The 22,685-nt window shown below is 43.1% G+C and overlaps 1 protein-coding gene across 1 annotated transcript in view; it reads left to right on the top strand.

Moving 5' to 3' along the window:
• nfkb1 (nuclear factor of kappa light polypeptide gene enhancer in B-cells 1) overlaps positions 1–22,685 on the top strand; it is a 51,615-nt gene that overhangs the window by 6,949 nt on the left and 21,981 nt on the right. The window contains exons 4-8 of the mRNA XM_079582358.1: positions 7,297–7,337; positions 7,418–7,516; positions 19,771–19,922; positions 22,172–22,335; positions 22,414–22,572. Coding sequence (XP_079438484.1) covers positions 7,297–7,337; positions 7,418–7,516; positions 19,771–19,922; positions 22,172–22,335; positions 22,414–22,572 — 615 coding nt within the window. The remainder of the gene's footprint in view (positions 1–7,296; positions 7,338–7,417; positions 7,517–19,770; positions 19,923–22,171; positions 22,336–22,413; positions 22,573–22,685) is intronic.

Here is a 22,685-nt window from a genome sequence, read left to right as displayed (position 1 = left end):
CTTGTGCAGAATCTTACTTTTTAATTATTATTATTTTTATTATTAAATGTGCTCCTGTCAATCAACAGTGGTTGTGCATGAATCACTCGAGGGTGGGGGCGAGGGGGGTGGGGGGGTTTGGTGCAGTGGCTTATGGGACGGCACATAGCTCCTAATCACCGGTTAGTTAGCATCAGAGGTCCCTATGCTAAAGTGGCTATGATAGTTAGCATCAGAGGTCCCTATGCTAAAGTGGCTATGATAGTTAGCATCAGAGGTCCCTATGCTAAAGTGGCTATGATAGTTAGCATCAGAGGTCCCTATGCTAAAGTGGCTATGATAGTTAGCACCAGAGGCCCCTATGCTAAAGTGGCTATGATAGTTAGCATCAGAGGTCCCTATGCTAAAGTGGCTATGATAGTTAGCATCAGAGGTCCCTATGCTAAAGTGGCTATGTTAGTTAGCACCAGAGGCCATATGCTAAAGTGGCTATGATAGTTAGCATCAGAGGTCCCTATGCTAAAGTGGCTATGATAGTTAGCACCAGAGGTCCCTATGCTAAAGTGGCTATGATAGTTAGCATCAGAGGTCCCTATGCTAAAGTGGCTATGATAGTTAGCATCAGAGGTCCCTATGCTAAAGTGGCTATGATAGTTAGCATCAGAGGTCCCTATGCTAAAGTGGCAATGATAGTTAGCATCAGAGGTCCCTATGCTAAAGTGGCTATGATAGTTAGCATCAGAGGTCCCTATGCTAAAGTGGCTATGATAGTTAGCACCAGAGGTCCCTATGCTAAAGTGGCTATGATAGTTAGCATCAGAGGTCCCTATGCTAAAGTGGCTATGATAGTTAGCACCAGAGGTCCCTATGCTAAAGTGGCTATGATAGTTAGCATCAGAGGTCCCTATGCTAAAGTGGCTATGATAGTTAGCATCAGAGGTCCCTATGCTAAAGTGGCTATGATAGTTAGCATCAGAGGTCCCTATGCTAAAGTGGCTATGATAGTTAGCACCAGAGGCCCCTATGCTAAAGTGGCTATGATAGTTAGCATCAGAGGTCCCTATGCTAAAGTGGCTATGATAGTTAGCATCAGAGGTCCCTATGCTAAAGTGGCTATGTTAGTTAGCACCAGAGGCCATATGCTAAAGTGGCTATGATAGTTAGCATCAGAGGTCCCTATGCTAAAGTGGCTATGATAGTTAGCACCAGAGGTCCCTATGCTAAAGTGGCTATGATAGTTAGCATCAGAGGTCCCTATGCTAAAGTGGCTATGATAGTTAGCATCAGAGGTCCCTATGCTAAAGTGGCTATGATAGTTAGCATCAGAGGTCCCTATGCTAAAGTGGCTATGATAGTTAGCATCAGAGGTCCCTATGCTAAAGTGGCTATGATAGTTAGCATCAGAGGTCCCTATGCTAAAGTGGCTATGATAGTTAGCACCAGAGGCCCCTATGCTAAAGTGGCTATGATAGTTAGCATCAGAGGTCCCTATGCTAAAGTGGCTATGATAGTTAGCATCAGAGGTCCCTATGCTAAAGTGGCTATGATAGTTAGCACCAGAGGTCCCTATGCTAAAGTGGCTATGATAGTTAGCATCAGAGGTCCCTATGCTAAAGTGGCTATGATAGTTAGCATCAGAGGTCCCTATGCTAAAGTGGCTATGATAGTTAGCATCAGAGGTCCCTATGCTAAAGTGGCTATGATAGTTAGCATCAGAGGTCCCTATGCTAAAGTGGCTATGATAGTTAGCATTGAGGCTCCTTTTCCTAACTACTTCCTCACTGACAACCCAATTCGGAAGCATCTTGTCATGGCGGACGCTGACGCACATCCGGTTTGGCGTCAGAGCTCTGACCGATCTGCTCGTTTCGGACGCAGCCTGTGTCTCAGTCCCATCAAGACTTTCTTTTACAAAAAGTACTAGAAAAACCAAGGAACGAGCTTAGATCTGCAGGTCTGGAGCGTTACCCTGACCTATCGTCTGAAAGCTTTTAGATTTGTGCTCCATAGAAGGTGGGAAACTACACCCTCATGTATTGGCCGTTAGAGCAAATCACTTTGCACGTGTTCATGACACAAGTGGAGGAACTCAAAAGTTTCATCTAAATCTGAGAGGGTCACCTGGGAAGATTCTGTGCATTTGGGTGATTTGGAGCAGAATGACCCTGTTGTTCCACCAGCGCCGCTGCAAAATAGCCCAAAATATGGAAGTCAAAACAATGTAGTTGTGTTTTCATTTAATGTTTTTCCTCCAATAAATCGAAACAATCAATAATTATTCATTAGAAGTGATTTATATCGATGTGAGGCCATCGTTTCACCCCGACTGCAAAGATTAGACAAACATTTTGAAAATATGTGAAAAAATAAAAAGAATAAATAAATGGGGGGAAAATGGCGTCTGCAAATGTATTAAACCCTGGTCACTGCGAAACCGCCGCCCACTTTTCATTCAGATTCTCCGCCCACTCAGAGAAAATGGCGACGGTGACATTTGGAAATTCCAGTCAGTCACAAATGTCAGGCAGAAGCTCCGTCACCGCAGGTTTCAGTCAACATTAACCTCTTAATCCCCGCCTGCACCGGGCTCCAGTTCAGCTTTACCCAAACCTGAAGACTTCTCAAAGTGGTGAAGGAAAATGCAACGGAAATATGATGAAAAAGAGGTCTTAGCTTTCAAATGAGTTGTTTCTCTGGCCAAGAAGCTGTGAGTTCCCCTCCAGGAGTTCTTAGATTTGGGTAAAGATGTAGAATATGCGAGAGGTTAAACACCTTGTGAGCTCCAGAAGAACAGATGTGATGCTTGAATGGTCTGAACCTCAGAGATCTTTGTGACAGGAGCTTCAGGAGCTTCAGGAGCTTCAGGAGCTTCAGGAGTTTCAGGGGTTAACCCGGTCTGTCTGAGTTTTGCAGTGAACCACAGAAACCTCTGAGAACAGGAAGCTCCTCAGACGCTTCAGACCTTTACCCCGGCTTTTAGTTTTGCCTAATTGAGTTTCATTAGCTCTGTGTTAGCTCTGTGTTAGCTCTATATTAGCTCTACATTAGCTCTACATTAGCTCTGCATCAGCTCTATATTAGCTCTATATTAGCTCTGCATTAGCTCTATATTAGCTCTGCATTAGCTCTATATTAACTCTATATTAGCTCTATATTAGCTCTATTTTAGCTCTATATTAGCTCTGCATTAGCTCTGTGTTAGCTCTATATTAACTCTATATTAGCTCTATATTAGCTCTACATTAGCTCTACATCAGCTCTATATTAGCTCTATATTAGCTCTATATTAGCTCTGCATCAGCTCTATATTAGCTCTATATTAACTCTATATTAGCTCTATATTAGCTCTATATTAGCTCTGCATTAGCTCTGTGTTAGCTCTATATTAGCTCTATATTAGCTCTATATTAGCTCTATATTAACTCTATATTAGCTCTATATTAGCTCTATATTAGCTCTACATTAGCTCTGCATCAGCTCTATATTAGCTCTATATTAGCTCTATATTAGCTCTATATTAACTCTATATTAACTCTATATTAGCTCTATATTAGCTCTACATTAGCTCTGCATTAGCTCTGTGTTAGCTCTATATTAGCTCTATATTAGCTCTATATTAGCTCTATATTAACTCTATATTAGCTCTATATTAGCTCTATATTAGCTCTGCATTAGCTCTGTGTTAGCTCTATATTAGCTCTATATTAACTCTATATTAGCTCTATATTAGCTCTATATTAGCTCTATATTAGCTCTGCATTAGCTCTGTGTTAGCTCTATATTAGCTCTATATTAGCTCTGCATTAGCTCTATATTAAAGTGCAACTAAACGGGCGTGGCAGAGCCTTTCCCCACCCACAAACACAAGTCAAAAAGTGCTGAGAAAGGGGGGGTCTCGGAGGCTTTGGGGGAGACGAGGGGGGTGAGTGTGTGGGCGGGTCTGCTCTGTTGACAGTCTCAGACCAAGCCCCTCGATCTGACAGGACTGACAGACGGCTGTTACCGCTGTCACGACTGTGCGCAAGGTTTATTTTTTCGTAGGAGAGTTGGTGCATCTCATGACTTGTGATTGCTTGATGTAGCAACTAGTGATGCGGGTCAGGGTTTTTTTTCAACCCGCGGGTCCCGCATTTGGAGCAGGTTCTAACCCGACCCAGCCCGTATTTTTACAGCCCGCCCCGCCCTGCACCCGCAACCATTAAATATTAGGCGTTACAAATATGATCCGTATGAACAGCACCGGCGTGTCATCGCTCTCGCGCTGGGCAAGAGGGAGAGAGGAAGAGCACAGGTCGGCCTAACCGAAGTCACACAGTCGCACATACGGTGGAAAACAGGAGACATGAGCTCCACAAAAGCGTTCTCTGGATCACAAGCTGCAAAACGCTGCTTGTTTTATGAAAATCCGACGTATATTTACGCCAAAAACCTGCTGTAAAGACGACGGTGGAACCGCAACCCGCGCGTCACTAGTAGCAACTATCCTACGAAAAAAAAAAAAAGATCTACTCGCTCGCTGTCAGTGACTGCGAACAGAGAGAGCGCATCGCACGGTAGCTTTTCTAAGGGATTTATTCCTCTACACCACCTCAGCCGAAGTGTGAGCATCGCAGGGGCGCCATCTACTGGTTTGACTGCGCGACGCGTGTCCTGGTTGCTACGTGACGGAGGCGGAGGCGTGTGTGGGCGGGGCCACAGAGGCGTGTGTGGGCGGGGCCACAGAGGCACAGAGGCAGAACCAGGGCAGAACTGATGACGTTTTGTGGACGCCGTGGACACACTCTCCTCCAACCACAAAATATCAAATGTAGTTGCTGCGTGAAACCAGTAGGGGGCGCGAACCATGCGGTTTTAGACACAAAAGTGAGATTTTGAACAAGTTTGCACCAAATGTCAACATATTGACTGGGACATGTAGCTAACTCTATTCAACAACCATTTAGACCGTTTATCAGCAAAAAAAAGTGGATTTGGTGTTTAGTTACTCTTTAACTCTATATTAGCTCTATATTAGCTCTATATTAGCTCTATATTAGCTCTATATTAACTCGTCTTAAAACCCACTTTTATTCTCGGGCTTTTAACACCGCGTGAGTTGTGTGGTCCTCTGTGTCTTTTATTTTCTTTTATTGTCTTAATTTTCTTTTATTGTTTTAACAAATTTTATTACATTTCTTTTATTCTTGCATCTTATTTATGTTTTAAACTATTTTATCGTTTTAGCTGAATGTATAGTTTGGTTTCACTTGATTTTATTATATTTATTTATTTATTTTTATTCCTATATTGCCGATTTTATGTGCAGCACTTTGGAAACACTTGTTTATAAAATGTGCTATATAAATAAAGTGGATTGGATATTAGCTCTGCATTAGCTCTGTGTTAGCTCTGCATCAGCTCTATATTAGCTCTGCATTAGCTCTTTGTTAGCCCTGTGTTAGCTCTGTGTTAGCTCTGTGTTAGCTCTCTATTAGCTCTTTATTAGCTCTATATTAGCTCTGCATTAGCCCTGCGTTAGCTCTGTGTTATCTCTGCATTAGCTCGACATTAGCTCTGCGTTAGCTCTGTGTTAGCTCTGCATTAGCCCTGTGTTAGCTCTGCATCAGCTCTATATTAGCTCTGTGTTAGCTCTATATTAGCTCTGTATTAGCTCTGCATCAGCTCTATATTAGCTCTGTATTAGCTCTATATTAGCTCTGTATTAGCTCTGCATCAGCTCTATATTAGCTCTGTGTTAGCTCTGCATCAGCTCTATATTAGCTCTGTGTTAGCTCTATATTAGCTCTGTATTAGCTCTGCATCAGCTCTATATTACCTCTGTATTAGCTCTATATTAGCTCTGCATTAGCTCTATATTAGCTCTGTGTTATCTCTATATTAGCTCTATATTAGCTCTGTGTTAGCTAGCATGTACAACAGTTTGCGTTCACGTGACATCACAACCCTCTAAAGACCTATAGTTCAAACTGAGGCGGTTGCTATAGTAACGGTCTGTGTTTCCCTGTAATTCCTGAGGCCGATTCAGATGAAACAGAAACCGTCTCAAAGTTGAAAGTCTCCTCTTGAGCTCAGATAAACTGTGCTCTGATCATTTCCTCATGAAGGCGTCAGAAAGTGGAGACGATGATCAGAAACCGGAGACTTTATTTATTCTGGAGGTTCTTAAGTCTTTTCTGACATTAAATTATTTTTCCAAAACGCATTATTTTAAATATCCTGAGTTTTATTTTTCTAACGAGGTGTAAAACAGCCTTTTCTCTGTCGTTATTTCAGCAGGAGATTCAGATAATGTCTCAGTTTTTCTCAGTTTGGTTGGCGTGTTATTATTGTGTGACGTGACTTCACACACGTGTCACGGCGTCTCGTGGAAATAAAAGAGGATTTGAAAAGTGAGAGAAAACGATAAAGGTTTTGCTGCGGCTTTGAGGCAGAAACTGTCGGTCTCGACTGAACAGAGAAAGTCTTCGAGCCGAGGACAAGTTTCACAACGCTCGGCTGCTCGGCTCTCACTTCCCCTTTACTGCACTTTACTCTACTTTACTGCACTTTACTGCACTTTCCTACACTTTACTGCAATTTACTGCGCTTTACTACACTATAATACACTTTAATATACTTTACTGCACTTAACTACATTGCACTGCACTTTACTAAAGTGTAGTAAAGTGTAGTAAAGTGTAGTAAAGTGTAGTAAAGTGTAGTAAAGTATATTAAAGTGTATTATAGTGTAGTAAATTGCAGTAAATTGCAGTAAATTGCAGTAAATTGCAGTAAATTGCAGTAAAGTGTAGTAAAGTCACTTCACTGCAATTTACTACACTTACTGCACTTTAGTAAAGTGTAGTAAAGTGTAGTAATGTGTAGTAAAGTATATTAAAGTGTATTATAGTGTAGTAAAGCGCAGTAAATTGCAGTAAAGTGCAGTAAAGCGTAGGAAAGTGCAGTAAAGTGTAGTAAAGTCACTTCACTGCAATTTACTACACTTTAATACACTTTACTGCACTTTACTACACTTTACTACCAGAGTTGCCCCATATAATGTTTGTCATCGCTGTCCTAGGAGATCATATGTGTCTCTAAAATGGAATAAAAAGCCTTAAACACAATTATATCTAAGATTTGGCTAAACTTTATCTTCACTTCCTGATTGGACACCGACAGGAAGTGACATAGATGAAGGTTAACTATTTGAAACTGTTACCGTGCCGACCCTGTGACATCAATGGGAAATGAGTCAAACTTTTCTTCTTTGCTGCTTCAGTGAAATGATAATTATTGTTATTATCTAACTATGTTCCTCCTATGTTTCTTCTTCAGTGGACGGTCCTTTTCTCCAGATCACGGAGCAGCCGAAGCAGGTGAGGACCAGACTCTGAAGATCGCGGCTTCTTCTGGTTTTCCTGTTAAATGAGCTGTTTTGTCTTTGCTTCGGGGTCAGCGCGGGTTCAGGTTCCGGTACGGCTGTGAAGGCCCGTCACACGGAGGTCTGCCCGGAGCCTCCAGCGAGAAGAACCGGAAGACCTACCCCACGGTCAAGGTGAGGGTCAGTCCCAGAGACAGGCCACGCTAACCTCTTAACTCCCACCATGTTCAGAGTCAAAAAACGAGAAGAACCGGAAGACCTACCCCACGGTCAAGGTGAGGGTCAGTCCCAGAGACAGGCCACGCTAACCTCTTAACTCCCACCATGTTCAGAGTCAAAAAACGAGAAGAACCGGAAGACCTACCCCACGGTCAAGGTGAGGGTCAGTCCCAGAGACAGGCCACGCTAACCTCTTAACTCCCACCATGTTCAGAGTCAAAAAACGAGAAGAACCGGAAGACCTACCCCACGGTCAAGGTGAGGCTCAGTCCCAGAGACAGGCCACGCTAACCTCTTAACTCCCACCATGTTCAGAGTCAAAAAACGAGAAGAACCGGAAGACCTACCCCACGGTCAAGGTGAGGGTCAGGCACAGGCACAGGCCACGCTAACCTCTTAACTCCCACCATGTTCAGAGTCAAAAAACGAGAAGAACTGGAAGACCTACCCCACGGTCAAGGTGAGGGCCAGGCCCAGAGACAGGCTACGCTAACCTCTTAACTCACACCATGTTTTCTCCAAATTATCCAAATCTAAAAGCTTCTACAAAACAGGGGCAAAAAACGAGAAGAAAATAAGGATGTCAACGCAACAAAAAAGCACTAATAAGTGAGCAAAATAAAGCGACAAAAATGACAAAAACTCAACAAAAAAGTGAGAAAAATCCAGCAAAAAAGTGAGAAAAATCCAGAAAAAAATGAGAAAAATTCAGCAAAAAAGTCACAAAAATCCAGCAAAAAAGTCACAAAAATCCAGCAAAAAAGTGACAAAAATCCAGCAAAAAAATCACAAAAATTCAGCAAAAAAGTGACAAAAATCCAGCAAAAAAGTGACAAAAATCCAGCAAAAAAGTCACAAAAATCCAGCAAAAAAATCACAAAAATTCAGCAAAAAAGTCACAAAAATCCAGCAAAAAAGTCACAAAAATCCAGCAAAAAAAATTGTCAAAAATCCAACAAAAAATGACAAAAATCCAGCAAAAAAGTCAGAAAAATCCAGCAAAAAAGTGACAAAAATCCAGCAAAAAAGTGACAAAAATCCAGCGAAAAAGTCACAAAAATCCAGCAAAAAAGTCACAAAAATCCAGCGAAAAAGTCACAAAAATCCAGCAAATAAAGTGACAAAAATCCAGCAAAATAGCGACAAAAATCCAGCAAGAAAATGACAAAAATCCAGCGAAAAAGTCACAAAAATCCAGCAAAAAAGTCACAAAAATCCAGCAAAAAAGTCACAAAAATCCAGCAAAAAAAACTGTCAAAAATCCAACAAAAAATGACAAAAATCCAGCAAAAAAGTGACAAAAATTCGGCTAAAAAGTGACAAAAATCCAGCAAAAAAGTCACAAAAATCCAGCAAAAAAGCGACAAAAATCCAGCAAAAAAAGTGACAAAAATCCAGCAAAAAAGTGACAAAAATTTGTCAAAAAAGTGACAAAAATCCTGCAAAAAATGACAAAAATCCAGCAAAAAAAAGACAAAAATCCAGCAAAAAATGACAAAAATCCAGCAAAAAAAGTGACAAAAATCCAGCAAAAAAGTCACAAAAATTCAGCAAAAAAGTGACAAAAAAGTGGCAAAAACACATAAGAGAAATAAAAACAATGGCAAAGAGGAGAGAATGGATTTGGTTTTGGCGGGAGGTCAGAGGTTAAAGACGTGGCTCTGACCTCGCTCTATTCACGCCTTTCAGTCATGTGACCTTTGTTGTTGTGGCGGCCATTTTGAATACCGAAGTAGAATTATACAGTACTGCAACATGTAACAGTATCTCTACTCAGGATGAGGCTCAGTCCCGGCTCAGTCCCGGCTCAGTCATGGCTCAGTCCCGGCTCAGTCCCGGCTCAGTCCCGGCTCAGTCCCGGCTCAGTCCCGGCTCAGTCTCGGCTCAGTCCCGGCTCAGTCTCGGCTCAGTCCCGGCTCAGTCCCGGCTCAGTCCCGGCTCAGTCCCGGCTCAGTCTCGGCTCAGTCTCGGCTCAGTCATGGCTCAGTCCCGGCTCAGTCTCGGCTCAGTCCCGGCTCAGTCTCGGCTCAGTCTCGGCTCAGTCCCGGCTCAGTCCCGGCTCAGTCTCGGCTCAGTCCCGGCTCAGTCCCGGCTCAGTCTCGGCTCAGTCTCGGCTCAGTCCCGGCTCAGTCCCGGCTCAGTCTCGGCTCAGTCCCGGCTCAGTCTCGGCTCAGTCTCGGCTCAGTCTCGGCTCAGTCCCGGCTCAGTCTCGGCTCAGTCTCCCGGCTCAGTCTCGGCTCAGTCCCGGCTCAGTCCCGGCTCAGTCCCGGCTCAGTCTCGGCTCAGTCCCGGCTCAGTCTCGGCTCAGTCCCGGCTCAGTCCCGGCTCAGTCCCGGGTGTGTGAGGTGATTGTGAGACGGAGGAATCTGGGGTTTTCCCTGGTCTCGTCTCGACACGTGAGTCTCACGAGTAAAAACAGAAACAAAGACAAACTGACCGGCGTTCGTTTCATCAACTTTATCAAAGTTCTGTTTTCGTGACTGAAATGAGACGAAAACTGAACGAAAAGTTTTAGTTTTCCTGTCAGAGTCTGAAGAAGAGTTTATTTTGGTTTTACGTCCCGTGTCCTGGAGCTGGTTTTCTCTAAATCAGGTTTTTCTTCCACATTTCACAGTTTCATTTTCAGATTTCTTCATGTACGATGAGTTTATTGAAAAACAAACTCCCCACATGCTTTATGTTTTTTTTTTTAAATGCAATTTTGTACTATTTTTCCTCCTTTTTTTCCCCTACATTGGAGATCAATGTTGTATATTAGGGAGGCACCGAAACCACTTGTTCTAGAAACCGATACTTTGATTTAAGTACTTGCCGATACTGATATGAGTACAAGGCATTTTCTTTAACACTTTCTGAAGTGAACAGACGGTTTACAGACGGTCTTTTCCACAGTGGATTGATTTGTAATTAGTTAATTTACTCATTTACATTTCCTTAAGTGAAGTTGGTGACACTTTAAAGAGAAGTTATTTCAGATGCCATTTTGTTTTTATGTCTCTGTCCATCACAGACAGAACAGCTCAGGTCCTAAAGCTCCTCAGTGCTTGTGCTTTATTCATTTATGTATTTGTATTTAACAATAGTATTGAGATGTTAAATGGTTTCTTTTCTCCTTTACTTCAGCTCCGTGTGGATTTTCTCCTGTGTTTATAGAAACTGATCCAGGAGCTTCAGCATTTTCATTGTTTTGCTCATTTTGATCAATATAAACCTGCTGTATCTCTTTATTTGGGATTTTCTAACGACTTTTTTGTCACTGGGTTAGTTTTACAGATGAATAATCCCCTGGGCATAAAACAGAGTAAGAATCACTGCTAGTGGCTATATAGCAACATTAGCAACATTAGCAGCATTAGGATCATTAGCAGCATTAGCAACATAAGCAACATTAGCAGCATTTGCAATATTAGCAACATTAGCAACATTAGCAGCATTAGCAACATTTGCAACATTAGCAACATTAGGATCATTAGCAACTATAGCAACATTAGCATCATTAGCAACATTAGCAACATTAGCAACATTAGCAACATTAGCAACATTAGCAGCATTAGCAACATTAGCAACATTAGCAGCATTAGCAACATTAGCAACATTAGCAACATTAGGATCATTAGCAACTATAGCAACATTAGCAACATTAGGATCATTAGCATCATTAGGATCATTAGCATCATTAGCAACATTAGCATCATTAGCAACATTAGCAGCATTAGCAGCATTAGCAACATTTGCAACATTTGCAACATTAGGATCATTAGCATCATTAGGATCATTAGCATCATTAGGATCATTAGCAACTATAGCAACATTAGCATCATTAGCAACATTAGCAACATTAGCAGCATTAGCAACATTAGCAACATTAGCAACATTAGCAGCATTAGCAACATTAGCAACATTAGCAGCATTAGCAACATTAGCAACATTAGCAATATTAGCAACATTAGCAACATTAGCAACATTAGCAGCATTAGCAACATTAGCAACATTAGCAGCATTAGCAACATTAGCAACATTAGCAACATTACCAACATAAGCAACATAAGCAACATAAGCAACATTAGCATCATTAGCAACATTAGCAACATTAGCAACATTAGCAACATTAGCATCATTAGCAACATTAGCAACATTAGGATCATTAGCATCATTAGCATCATTAGCAACATTAGCATCATTAGCATCATTAGCAACATTAGGATCATTAGCATCATTAGCAACATTAGCAACATTAGCAACATTAGCAACATTAGCAGCATTAGCAACATTCGCAACATTAGCAGCATTAGCAGCATTAGCAACATTTGCAACATTAGCATCATTAGCATCATTAGCAACATTAGCAACATTAGCAACATTAGCAACATTAGGATCATTAGCAACATTAGCATCATTAGCATCATTAGCAACATAAGCAACATAAGCAACATTAGCATCATTAGCAACATTAGCATCATTAGCAAAATTAGCAACATTAGCATCATTAGCAACATTAGCAACATAAGCAACATTAGCATCATTAGCAACATTAGCATCATTAGCATCATTAGCAACATTAGCATCATTAGCAACATTAGCAACATTAGCATCATTAGCCTGTATCTTGTAAACACTGCAGACATTTAGCTCTGGTTAAATCCAGCACAGACTGGTTTAGGGAGTGTCGTCATTAACTCATTGACTGCCAATGACATCTATAGACGTCAATTGGGTTTTTCAATGGGAACAGCTGCAGCAAAGCCTTGAGCATGTCTGGTGTTAAAATCTTAGTTGTGCTTCCTAATGCTGCCACCTAGTGACTCAATGAAAGAACTACACGTTATTTTATTGAGTCACTAGGTGGCAGCATTGCTCTTTCGTTTTCAGCTTTTTGGTCAGAAACCAGCATTTTGGGTGATTTCACCTGTTTTCTACGGACGATTACTAAAGAATGGAAAGAGTTACAAACAAACTAGATGAAAGAAGAGAGGCTAATCTTTCTTTTAGTGGGTTTCGTGTTGACATAGACCTAGACCTTCATTGGGGTCTTGAAAAAACGAAAAACCTCTGGCAGTGGGAGCCTCTGATGTGAAAATGGCTGGCAGTCAATAGATACAGACGCATCTCGTCATATAAGGGGGCGTGGCTTCGCCGAGGGGGAAAATAGAATCTTTAGAGAAACAATTTTTCCCTCTTTTTTTGCCATTTTCTGGTGGAAAATCAACTTATTTATCACATAAATAAAGTCAAGTGTAAATCAGGCCCATATGGATATTTTCTCACAGCAGATTGTTCAGTAGAAGTGAAAAAACGGCAGTTGTAGCAAGCGCTAGCTAACCGTTAGCATTAGCCCGATGCTAACATGTAGCATCACGTTAGCATTCTCCGTTATTCATGTATTTATGGGCTGTTGAACCACTTTGCTCCTCCCCATGTCTTTGTATCTTTATTTAGTAGGAACTATATTCATAATTCAGCATTTGTTACAGTAGTTTTTGAATAATTAGAGAAAGTTTTCATTTCTCCAAATTGTTTTCCCCCTTAACTGTTTTCAAAAATGACCATATATGGGCGATTCCAGAGATGCCGTCTGTATCTATGAGTTAATGAGTACGAGTATGTGGTATCGGCCCGATACCCGATATCCCTGTTGTAAATGAGCATTTCTTCCAAACAGACGTATTGCCCAGCTCTCGTCAGGACTGAGTTTTAAGTAAATTAAAGCCTCACCCAGAGGTTCAGCCGTTTTTCAGGTTTTGCCGTCGCGTTTCGAGACAGAAATAAACGGCGTCTGGACCAAACTGTAAATCAGAACCGATTTTACTCGAGTTATTTCAGTCACTTCCTGGTCCAGACTTTCCTTTTCTTTATTTCTCCTCCTGAACGGTGTCGGGGAATTCCCCTCATTCACACAAACATGAGCTGAGATGATTCTTCATTTGAAACCGCGAGAATGTGGGTTTTCATCACTTCTCTGTTGTTCTTTTCTGGGCTTTTCCGTCACGTTTCTGATACGTTTCTGATGCTCTTCCGTTGTTTCTTTGTGTTCGTTTTGTTTAGTTTTCATCCTCGTTTTGTCCGAGCTGGAGAGAAAGTGCTCGGTTCAGGTGGTGATGCAGATGTTTGAAGTGCGATGCTGATGTGAAGGAGTCGGAAAGAAAATCTCACCACATTTTTCCAACAAAATATTTTCCACTTTCTAGAGCTCGACGTGGTTAGTTGAGTTTCACATCACACCATTCGTCTTCACACATTTCTACTGATAATTATTCTTCCATTTATCTCTAATATAAAGTGTTGAGGTTTTTCTATTGGATACCGATCCCTGATACAGTTTAGATATCAACTTTTCTCCTTTGTTCCATATGCACTTATAACATTTATTTCACCCGGGAGATTTGGCCTCATCTGGGGATACAGAGACGTCTTGATGTTCCAAATCGAATTTCTGCCTTAAAGGAACAGGCCACCGTTTTTCCACACTGAGATATGTTCTTACCTGAGCTGTGACGAGTTCTTTAGGACCTGTCTGATCTTCAGTCACGTAAACACAGCGCAGACGGCGTTAGCATTTAGCCTCTCCCTCTCTCCTCTATAGCTCCAAAACAGGTCAAGATAGAAGCTACCAAGCTCTTCCACGTTTTCTCTATTTAAATATGGTTACGTGAAGTGTTCCACTACAAAGTATAACCAGGAGTAGTTCGAAATCCGCGCAGTAATCTTCACTTTACTGCGCGGATTTCGAACTACTCCTGGTATTATTACGCCTTACCATATAGTTCCCCCTTTTATCCGCTTAGAAAATCCACATTGTTTAATTGTGTGTAATTATACTTTGTAGTGGAACACTTCTCGTAACCATATTTAAATAGGGAAAACGTGGAAGAGCTTGGTAGCTTCTATCTTGACCTGTTTTGGAGCTATAGAGGAGAGAGGGAGAGGCTAAATGCTAACGCCGTCTGTGTTTACGTGACTGAAGATCAGACAGGTCCTAAAGAACTCGTCACAGCTCAGGTAAGAACATATCTCAGTATGTAAAAACAGTGGCCTGTTCCTTTAAGTTTTGAAAACTTACAATTTCCCCTTTTTTGATAAGTTTAAATACATTTTAAAGCTTGTAATTAGTAGTTAGTTAAACTAGTAGTCAAGTTATATTTTACCATAGGACCTTCTTTGAGCAGCTTCAAAATTCTTAAATCCATTAAACTTGTGAGTTTTTGGTAACCTGGCTAACTCCAGGCTGCTGTGTGCGCTCAAATTATTTCGAACTGCACAACAGCCTGGGGACCATGGCCCAAATTTTCCGGTGGATTTGGGAACCAATCACAGAGCGAGGAGGGACAGCAAGATGTTTATTTACGGATTTAAAAAAAAAAAAGTTCATTTACGGATCAAACATGACAGCAGCAGACGTGACGCTATTTTTCGATCGAGCTTTAGGCCGTGATCTAAATAGTTTAGCTCGAAAGTTTACAGCGGGTCCGTCATACGTCATCGGATACGATGATACGATTGGCTGTGGCCTCGTGCAGACGCATGATAGACGTTGGTAGCGCCCCGTAAACCACACCTCTCCTACGAGGAAATGAATTGGTGGTCCCCAGACTAAATATCACTTGTGATTTTAGTCTGGCGTTAGCCAGGCTAAGTTTTTGGACAGTTTCTGCTTGGATTTCTTTGCAGGATGTTAGAATAACCTCCCAGAGCTGCTGTTTGGATGAAAACTGCCTCCAACACTCATAGATGTTTTTCTTGAGGCTCCAAAGGTTCTCAACAGGGCTGAGGTCAGGGGAGGAGGGGGTCCACATCATGAGTTTCTCTCCTTTTCTGCCCAGAGCAGCCAGTGATGCAGAGGTTTTCTTTACAGCAGGACATGGTGCGTTGTCATGAGGAAGAGGATCTTGGAAAACACGGCTCTTCACACTTTTCAGAGGTCATTTTCACCCTCAGGGGCCTAAAGGATCGTCTCCCTCCCTGTGACTCTGGCCCTGGACTGTGAGACACACCAGGTCTCATCAGCGTTTTCTTTTGTTCCCGGCGTGAGTGCAAACCGAGCCGGAGCCGCTTCTGTTGAACAAAACCCTCAAACCACTTCCTCTTCCTGGTCCCGGCTCTCGTCCAATCAGGGGGCTCCTTCCTAGAAACACATCGAGCCGCTTTCGATGGTTTCCTGTCCCACAGCAAACGGCAGCGTTCGGCGGTTTAGTCTCGTGCTGCTTTCCTCTGGCTTCAGAACTCACTGCGGACGCTTCAGACCCGGCTCTTCAGGTTTCATTAAAGGATTTAGGACGGAAAATACAAACGTTCAAAGCTGAAGGCCATTATTTCACCAAAACACGCTTAACACCATGGTGGATTTAGCTTTTTAAACCATTACCTGTGCAGTTTGACACTTTCCAGGGGCAACACAAGCATAAAACTGGAAATCAATCAGAATCCTTTGAGAAAAAATAACTTTGCTCCACTATTTTGCTGCACGAGTTGATCAAAAACAGTAAACAGCATCATTTTTTGCTCAAACTTTGCCCAATGTACTGTCGGAGTTTGAAATGTTCCCACTTTTTTTAGGGATGCACCGATCCCGGTATCGTGTATCGGGCCGATACCACATGCTTGTACTCATTCATGAGGTCCCGATACCAGAAACCGATAACATTTGACAATTTCTTCAGTTTTTTAGCATTTTTTGGTCATTTTTTTGTCACATTTTTGTAAATTTTTTGTCACATTTTTGTAATTTTTTGTAATTTTTTGTCACATTTTTGCCACTTTTTCGTCACTTTTTTATAATTTTTTTGTCATGTTTTTGTCACATTTTTGTCATTTTTTGTCACATTTTTTATCACATTTTTGTCATTTTTTCTTCAGTTTTTTCTTCAGTTTTTTAGCATTTTTTTGTCATTTTTTGTCACATTTTTGTCATTTTTTGTCACTTTTTTGTCACATTTTTGCCACTTTTTCATCCATTTTTTGTCACTTTTTTGTCATTTTTTGTCACTTTTTTGTCACTTTTTGTCACACTTTTTTTTACGGATGCACCGATCCCGGTATCGTGTATCGGTGAGGTCCCGATGCCAGAAACCGACACCATTTGACCTGCGGCCGGAGAGAAGAAGCAACAAACTGTAGAATAGTTTAGTGTAAACACAATAATCCACATAGAGCTGACTTTATTACAGACTGCGCTCTCTAAACCAGAGTCTGAGCTGGATTTAACCAGAGCTAAACGTCTGCAGTGTTTACAACATACAGGCTAACGTTGCTAACTTGCGGCTAGCGCAGTTTTGGCCATTCTGACGCCGTTTTAAGCCCAGGGGTTTATTCATCTGAAAAACTAACCCAGTGACTAAAAAGTCCTCAGAAAATCCAAAGTAAAGACATACAGCATGTTTATATTGAGGGAAAATGAGCTGCAGCAGAACAATGAAAACGCTGTAGCTACTCGCTAAGTTACTGCAAACACACGAGAAAATCTACAGGAGCTGAAGTAAAGACGAAAAGAGACCATTTAAAGCAGCACTAAGTAACGTGTTTACCTTAATAAATCCTCCCCGTAGTCCCTGTGGGGGTGATACAAGTGTTTATGGGAGGATTGGAGGGTCTTGGAGAAAGCAATACACACTAATAGAATCACGAAGAAGAAGCTAACATGCTAACGGGCAAAGCTAACTGCGGGCTAACGTCACTTTCAACAGTATTTACAGCCAAGTTTGAGCGGAAAAAAAAAAATCCATTGTATAGATACAGACGGCATCTCTGGAATCGCCCATATATGGTCATTTTTAAAAACAGTTAAGGGGGAAAACAATTTTGAAGAAATTTATATTTTCTCTAATTATGCAAAAACGACTTTAACAAACGCTGAATCATGAATATAGTTTCTAGGAGGAGCAAAGTGGTTCAACAGCCCATAAATACATGAATAACGGAGAATGCTAACATGATGCTACATGTTAGCATCGGGCTAATGCTAACGGTTAGCTCACGCTAGCTACAACTGCCGTTTTTTTCACTTCTACTGAACAATCTGCTGTGAGAATATTCGGTATCGGCGAGTACTTTCATCCAAGTACTCGTATCGGTTTTAGAAAAAGCGGTATCGGTGCATCCGTACCACTACTCTTTGGGACTAGCCTCAAATCTGGCAAAATATTGAGCGATCCAGATGTTTTCCGCTGTTGTGTTTATGAGAGAAGTTCTTCCTCCTGGCTCTGCTTCTTCTCCTGGAGGCAGAGTCATGTGAACCAGAGGGGATGAGGGAGTTTCTGGGCTTGAGCCTGATTTATTAATCCCAGTCTTGCTTGGTTGATGTTAGCATTAGCATTCTGCCGCTAGCTTTAGCACGCCGATGCTAACCGCAGCATTTTGCGCTGCGATCACAGATACTATTGTGGTTGAGTTCTCAAGGTTCTGAGGTTCGAGACGAGCTGCAGCAGGTTCTTCCTCAGATGTTTGATGATGATGTCTCCTCTTCCTCAGATGTTTGATGATGTCTCCTCTTCCTCAGATGTTTGATGATGTCTCCTCTTCCTCAGATGTTTGATGTCTCCTCTTCCTCAGATGTTTGATGATGTCTCCTCTTCCTCAGATGTTTGATGATGTCTCCTCTTCCTCAGATGTTTGATGTCTCCTCTTCCTCAGATGTTTGATGTCTCCTCTTCCTCAGATGTTTGATGTCTCCTCTTCCTCAGATGTTTGATGTCTCCTCTTCCTCAGATGTTTGATGATGATGTCTCCTCTTCCTCAGATGTTTGATGATGTCTCCTCTTCCTCAGATGTTTGATGATGTCTCCTCTTCCTCAGATGTTTGACGTGGTCTCCTCTTCCTCAGATGTTTGACGTGGTCTCCTCTTCCTCAGATGTTTGATGTCTCCTCTTCCTCAGATGTTTGACGTGGTCTCCTCTTCCTCAGATGTTTGATGTCTCCTCTTCCTCAGATGTTTGACGTGGTCTCCTCTTCCTCAGATGTTTGATGTCTCCTCTTCCTCAGATGTTTGATGATGATGTCTCCTCTTCCTCAGATGTTTGATGTCTCCTCTTCCTCAGATGTTTGACGTGGTCTCCTCTTCCTCAGATGTTTGATGTCTCCTCTTCCTCAGATGTTTGACGTGGTCTCCTCTTCCTCAGATGTTTGATGTCTCCTCTTCCTCAGATGTTTGATGATGATGTCTCCTCTTCCTCAGATGTTTGATGTCTCCTCTTCCTCAGATGTTTGACGTGGTCTCCTCTTCCTCAGATGTTTGATGTCTCCTCTTCCTCAGATGTTTGACGTGGTCTCCTCTTCCTCAGATGTTTGATGTCTCCTCTTCCTCAGATGTTTGATGTCTCCTCTTCCTCAGATGTTTGATGTCTCCTCTTCCTCAGATGTTTGATGTCTCCTCTTCCTCAGATGTTTGATGTCTCCTCTTCCTCAGATGTTTGATGATGTCTCCTCTTCCTCAGATGTTTGATGATGTCTCCTCTTCCTCAGATGTTTGATGATGTCTCCTCTTCCTCAGATGTTTGACGTGGTCTCCTCTTCCTCAGATGTTTGACGTGGTCTCCTCTTCCTCAGATGTTTGATGTCTCCTCTTCCTCAGATGTTTGACGTGGTCTCCTCTTCCTCAGATGTTTGATGTCTCCTCTTCCTCAGATGTTTGACGTGGTCTCCTCTTCCTCAGATGTTTGATGTCTCCTCTTCCTCAGATGTTTGATGATGATGTCTCCTCTTCCTCAGATGTTTGATGTCTCCTCTTCCTCAGATGTTTGACGTGGTCTCCTCTTCCTCAGATGTTTGATGTCTCCTCTTCCTCAGATGTTTGACGTGGTCTCCTCTTCCTCAGATGTTTGATGTCTCCTCTTCCTCAGATGTTTGATGATGATGTCTCCTCTTCCTCAGATGTTTGATGTCTCCTCTTCCTCAGATGTTTGACGTGGTCTCCTCTTCCTCAGATGTTTGATGTCTCCTCTTCCTCAGATGTTTGACGTGGTCTCCTCTTCCTCAGATGTTTGATGTCTCCTCTTCCTCAGATGTTTGATGTCTCCTCTTCCTCAGATGTTTGATGTCTCCTCTTCCTCAGATGTTTGATGATGTCTCCTCTTCCTCAGATGTTTGATGATGTCTCCTCTTCCTCAGATGTTTGATGATGTCTCCTCTTCCTCAGATGTTTGACGTGGTCTCCTCTTCCTCAGATGTTTGACGTGGTCTCCTCTTCCTCAGATGTTTGACGTGGTCTCCTCTTCCTCAGATCTGTAACTACCCGGGGCCGGCGCGCCTCGTGGTGCAGTTGGTCACCGCCCTGTCCCACAACACTCAGCTTCACGCGCACAGCCTGGTGGGAAAACAGTGCGACAAAGGCATCTGCATCGCCGACCTGCAGTCCAAGGACCCGCACATCAGGTACTACTGCAATACTACTGCAATACTACTGCAATACTACTGCAATACTACCACACAACATCAGACCTGCAGTCCAAGGACCCGCACATCAGGTACTACTGCAATACTACTGCGATACTACTGCAATACTACTGCACAACAGACCTGCAGTCCAAGGACCCGCACATCAGGTACTACTGCAATACTACTGCGATACTACTGCAATACTACTACATAACAGACCTGCAGTCCAAGGACCCGCACATCAGGTACTACTGCAATACTACTGCAATACTACTGCAATACTACTGCACAACAACAGACCTGCAGTCCAAGGACCCGCACATCAGGTACTACTGCAATACTACTGCAATACTACTGCAATACTACTGCAATACTACCGCAATACTACTGCACAACATCAGACCTGCAGTCCAAGGACCCGCACATCAGGTACTACTGCAATACTACTGCAATACTACTGCAATACTACTGCAAAACATCAGACCTGCAGTCCAAGGACCCGCACATCAGGTACTACTGCAATACTACTGCAATACTACTGCAATACTACTGCACAACAACAGACCTGCAGTCCAAGGACCCGCACATCAGGTACTACTGCAATACTACTGCAATACTACTGCAATACTACTGCACAACAACAGACCTGCAGTCCAAGGACCCGCACATCAGGTACTACTGCAATACTACTGCAATACTACTGCAATACTACTGCAATACTACCGCAATACTACTGCACAACATCAGACCTGCAGTCCAAGGACCCGCACATCAGGTACTACTGTAATACTACTGCAATACTACTGCAATACTACTGCAATACTACTGCAATACTACTGCATAACAGACCTGCAGTCCAAGGACCCGCACATCAGGTACTACTGCAATACTACTGCGATACTACTGCGATACTACTGCAATACTACTGCAATACTACTGCAATACTACTGCAATACTACTGCAATACTACTACAATACTACTGCACAACAACAGACCTGCAGTCCAAGGACCCGCACATCAGGTACTACTGCAATACTACTGCAATACTACTGCGATACTACTGCAATACTACTGCACAACATCAGACCTGCAGTCCAAGGACCCGCACATCAGGTAAAGTACTGCAATACTACTGCAATACTACTGCAATACTACTGCAATACTACTGCACAACAACAGACCTGCAGTCCAAGGACCCGCACATCAGGTACTACTGCAATACTACTGCGATACTACTGCGATACTACTGCAATACTACTGCACAACAACAGACCTGCAGTCCAAGGACCCGCACATCAGGTACTACTGCAATACTACTGCAATACTACTGCAATACTACTGCAATACTACTGCACAACATCAGACCTGCAGTCCAAGGACCCGCACATCAGGTACTACTGCAATACTACTGCAATACTACTGCAATACTACTGCAATACTACTGCAATACTACTGCAATACTACTGCACAACAACAGACCTGCAGTCCAAGGACCCGCACATCAGGTACTACTGCAATACTACTGCAATACTACTGCAATACTACTGCACAACAACAGACCTGCAGTCCAAGGACCCGCACATCAGGTACTACTGCAATACTACTGCAATACTACTGCAATACTACTGCAATACTACTGCAATACTACTGCAATACTACTGCAATACTACTGCAATACTACTGCAATACTACTGCACAACAACAGACCTGCAGTCCAAGGACCCGCACATCAGGTACTACTGCAATACTACTGCAATACTACTGCAATACTACTGCACAACATCAGACCTGCAGTCCAAGGACCCGCACATCAGGTAAGGTACTGCAATACTACTGCAATACTACTGCAATACTACTACACAACAACAGACCTGCAGTCCAAGGACCCTCACATCAGGTACTACTGCAATACTACTGCAATACTACTGCAATACTACTGCAATACTACTGCAATACTACTGCAATACTACCACACAACATCAGACCTGCAGTCCAAGGACCCGCACATCAGGTACAGCACTATAACTACAGGACAGGACAGGAACTCCACCCTCAGTCTCCAGCCTCTGGGGTCTGTGGATCCAGAACCTGCCACTAGGGGGAGACAGACTGGCTGGACTAAAGTAGGGTTGTGAAAAGAAGTAGTATCGACGCTAAATATTCCTTTGAGCCGAGCAGCTAAAGCGATTGTGATGATGTCAGTGCAGAAGCCGGTTCTAAGTGGATGTGACCTTTGACCCGTCAGCTTCCCGAACCTGGGCATCCTCCACGTGACGAAGAAGAACGTGGCGAAGACCCTGGAGGAGCGCATGACGGAGGCCGTGAGGCTGGGCCACAACGTCGGGGTCCACATCCACCCGGAGATCGACGCCCTGCAGGGGGAGGTGCAGACGCCGCGCGAGCTCACAGGTCAGGGATCCGCCCCCCCCCGCAGCCCCGCCCCCTGACCCGAGGAGCTCGCCGTAACCTCTCTGCTCCCTCCCTCAGACCAGCAGCGCAGCATGATCTCGTCCGCCGCCTGCGCCCAGGCCAAAGAGATGGACCTGAGCGTGGTGAGGCTCATGTTCACCGCCTTCCTGCCCGACAGCAACGCCTGCTACTCGCGGCGTCTGGAGCCGGTGGTGTCGGAGCCCATCTACGACAGCAGTGAGTCAGTCCACACGCGTCTCCAGTGACATGTTCTGTTCCGGCGGCCATTTTGAATACCGAAGCAGCATTATGCACAAGGCCAACCCAGGGTGCTGAGGGGCTGCAGCACC

This window comes from Gobius niger, assembly GCF_951799975.1.
Source record: "Gobius niger genome assembly, chromosome: 24".
Lineage (NCBI taxonomy): Eukaryota > Metazoa > Chordata > Actinopteri > Gobiiformes > Gobiidae > Gobius > Gobius niger.
Note: the sequence above shows the minus strand (reverse complement) of the source record. Positions and strands in the feature narration are given on the sequence as shown.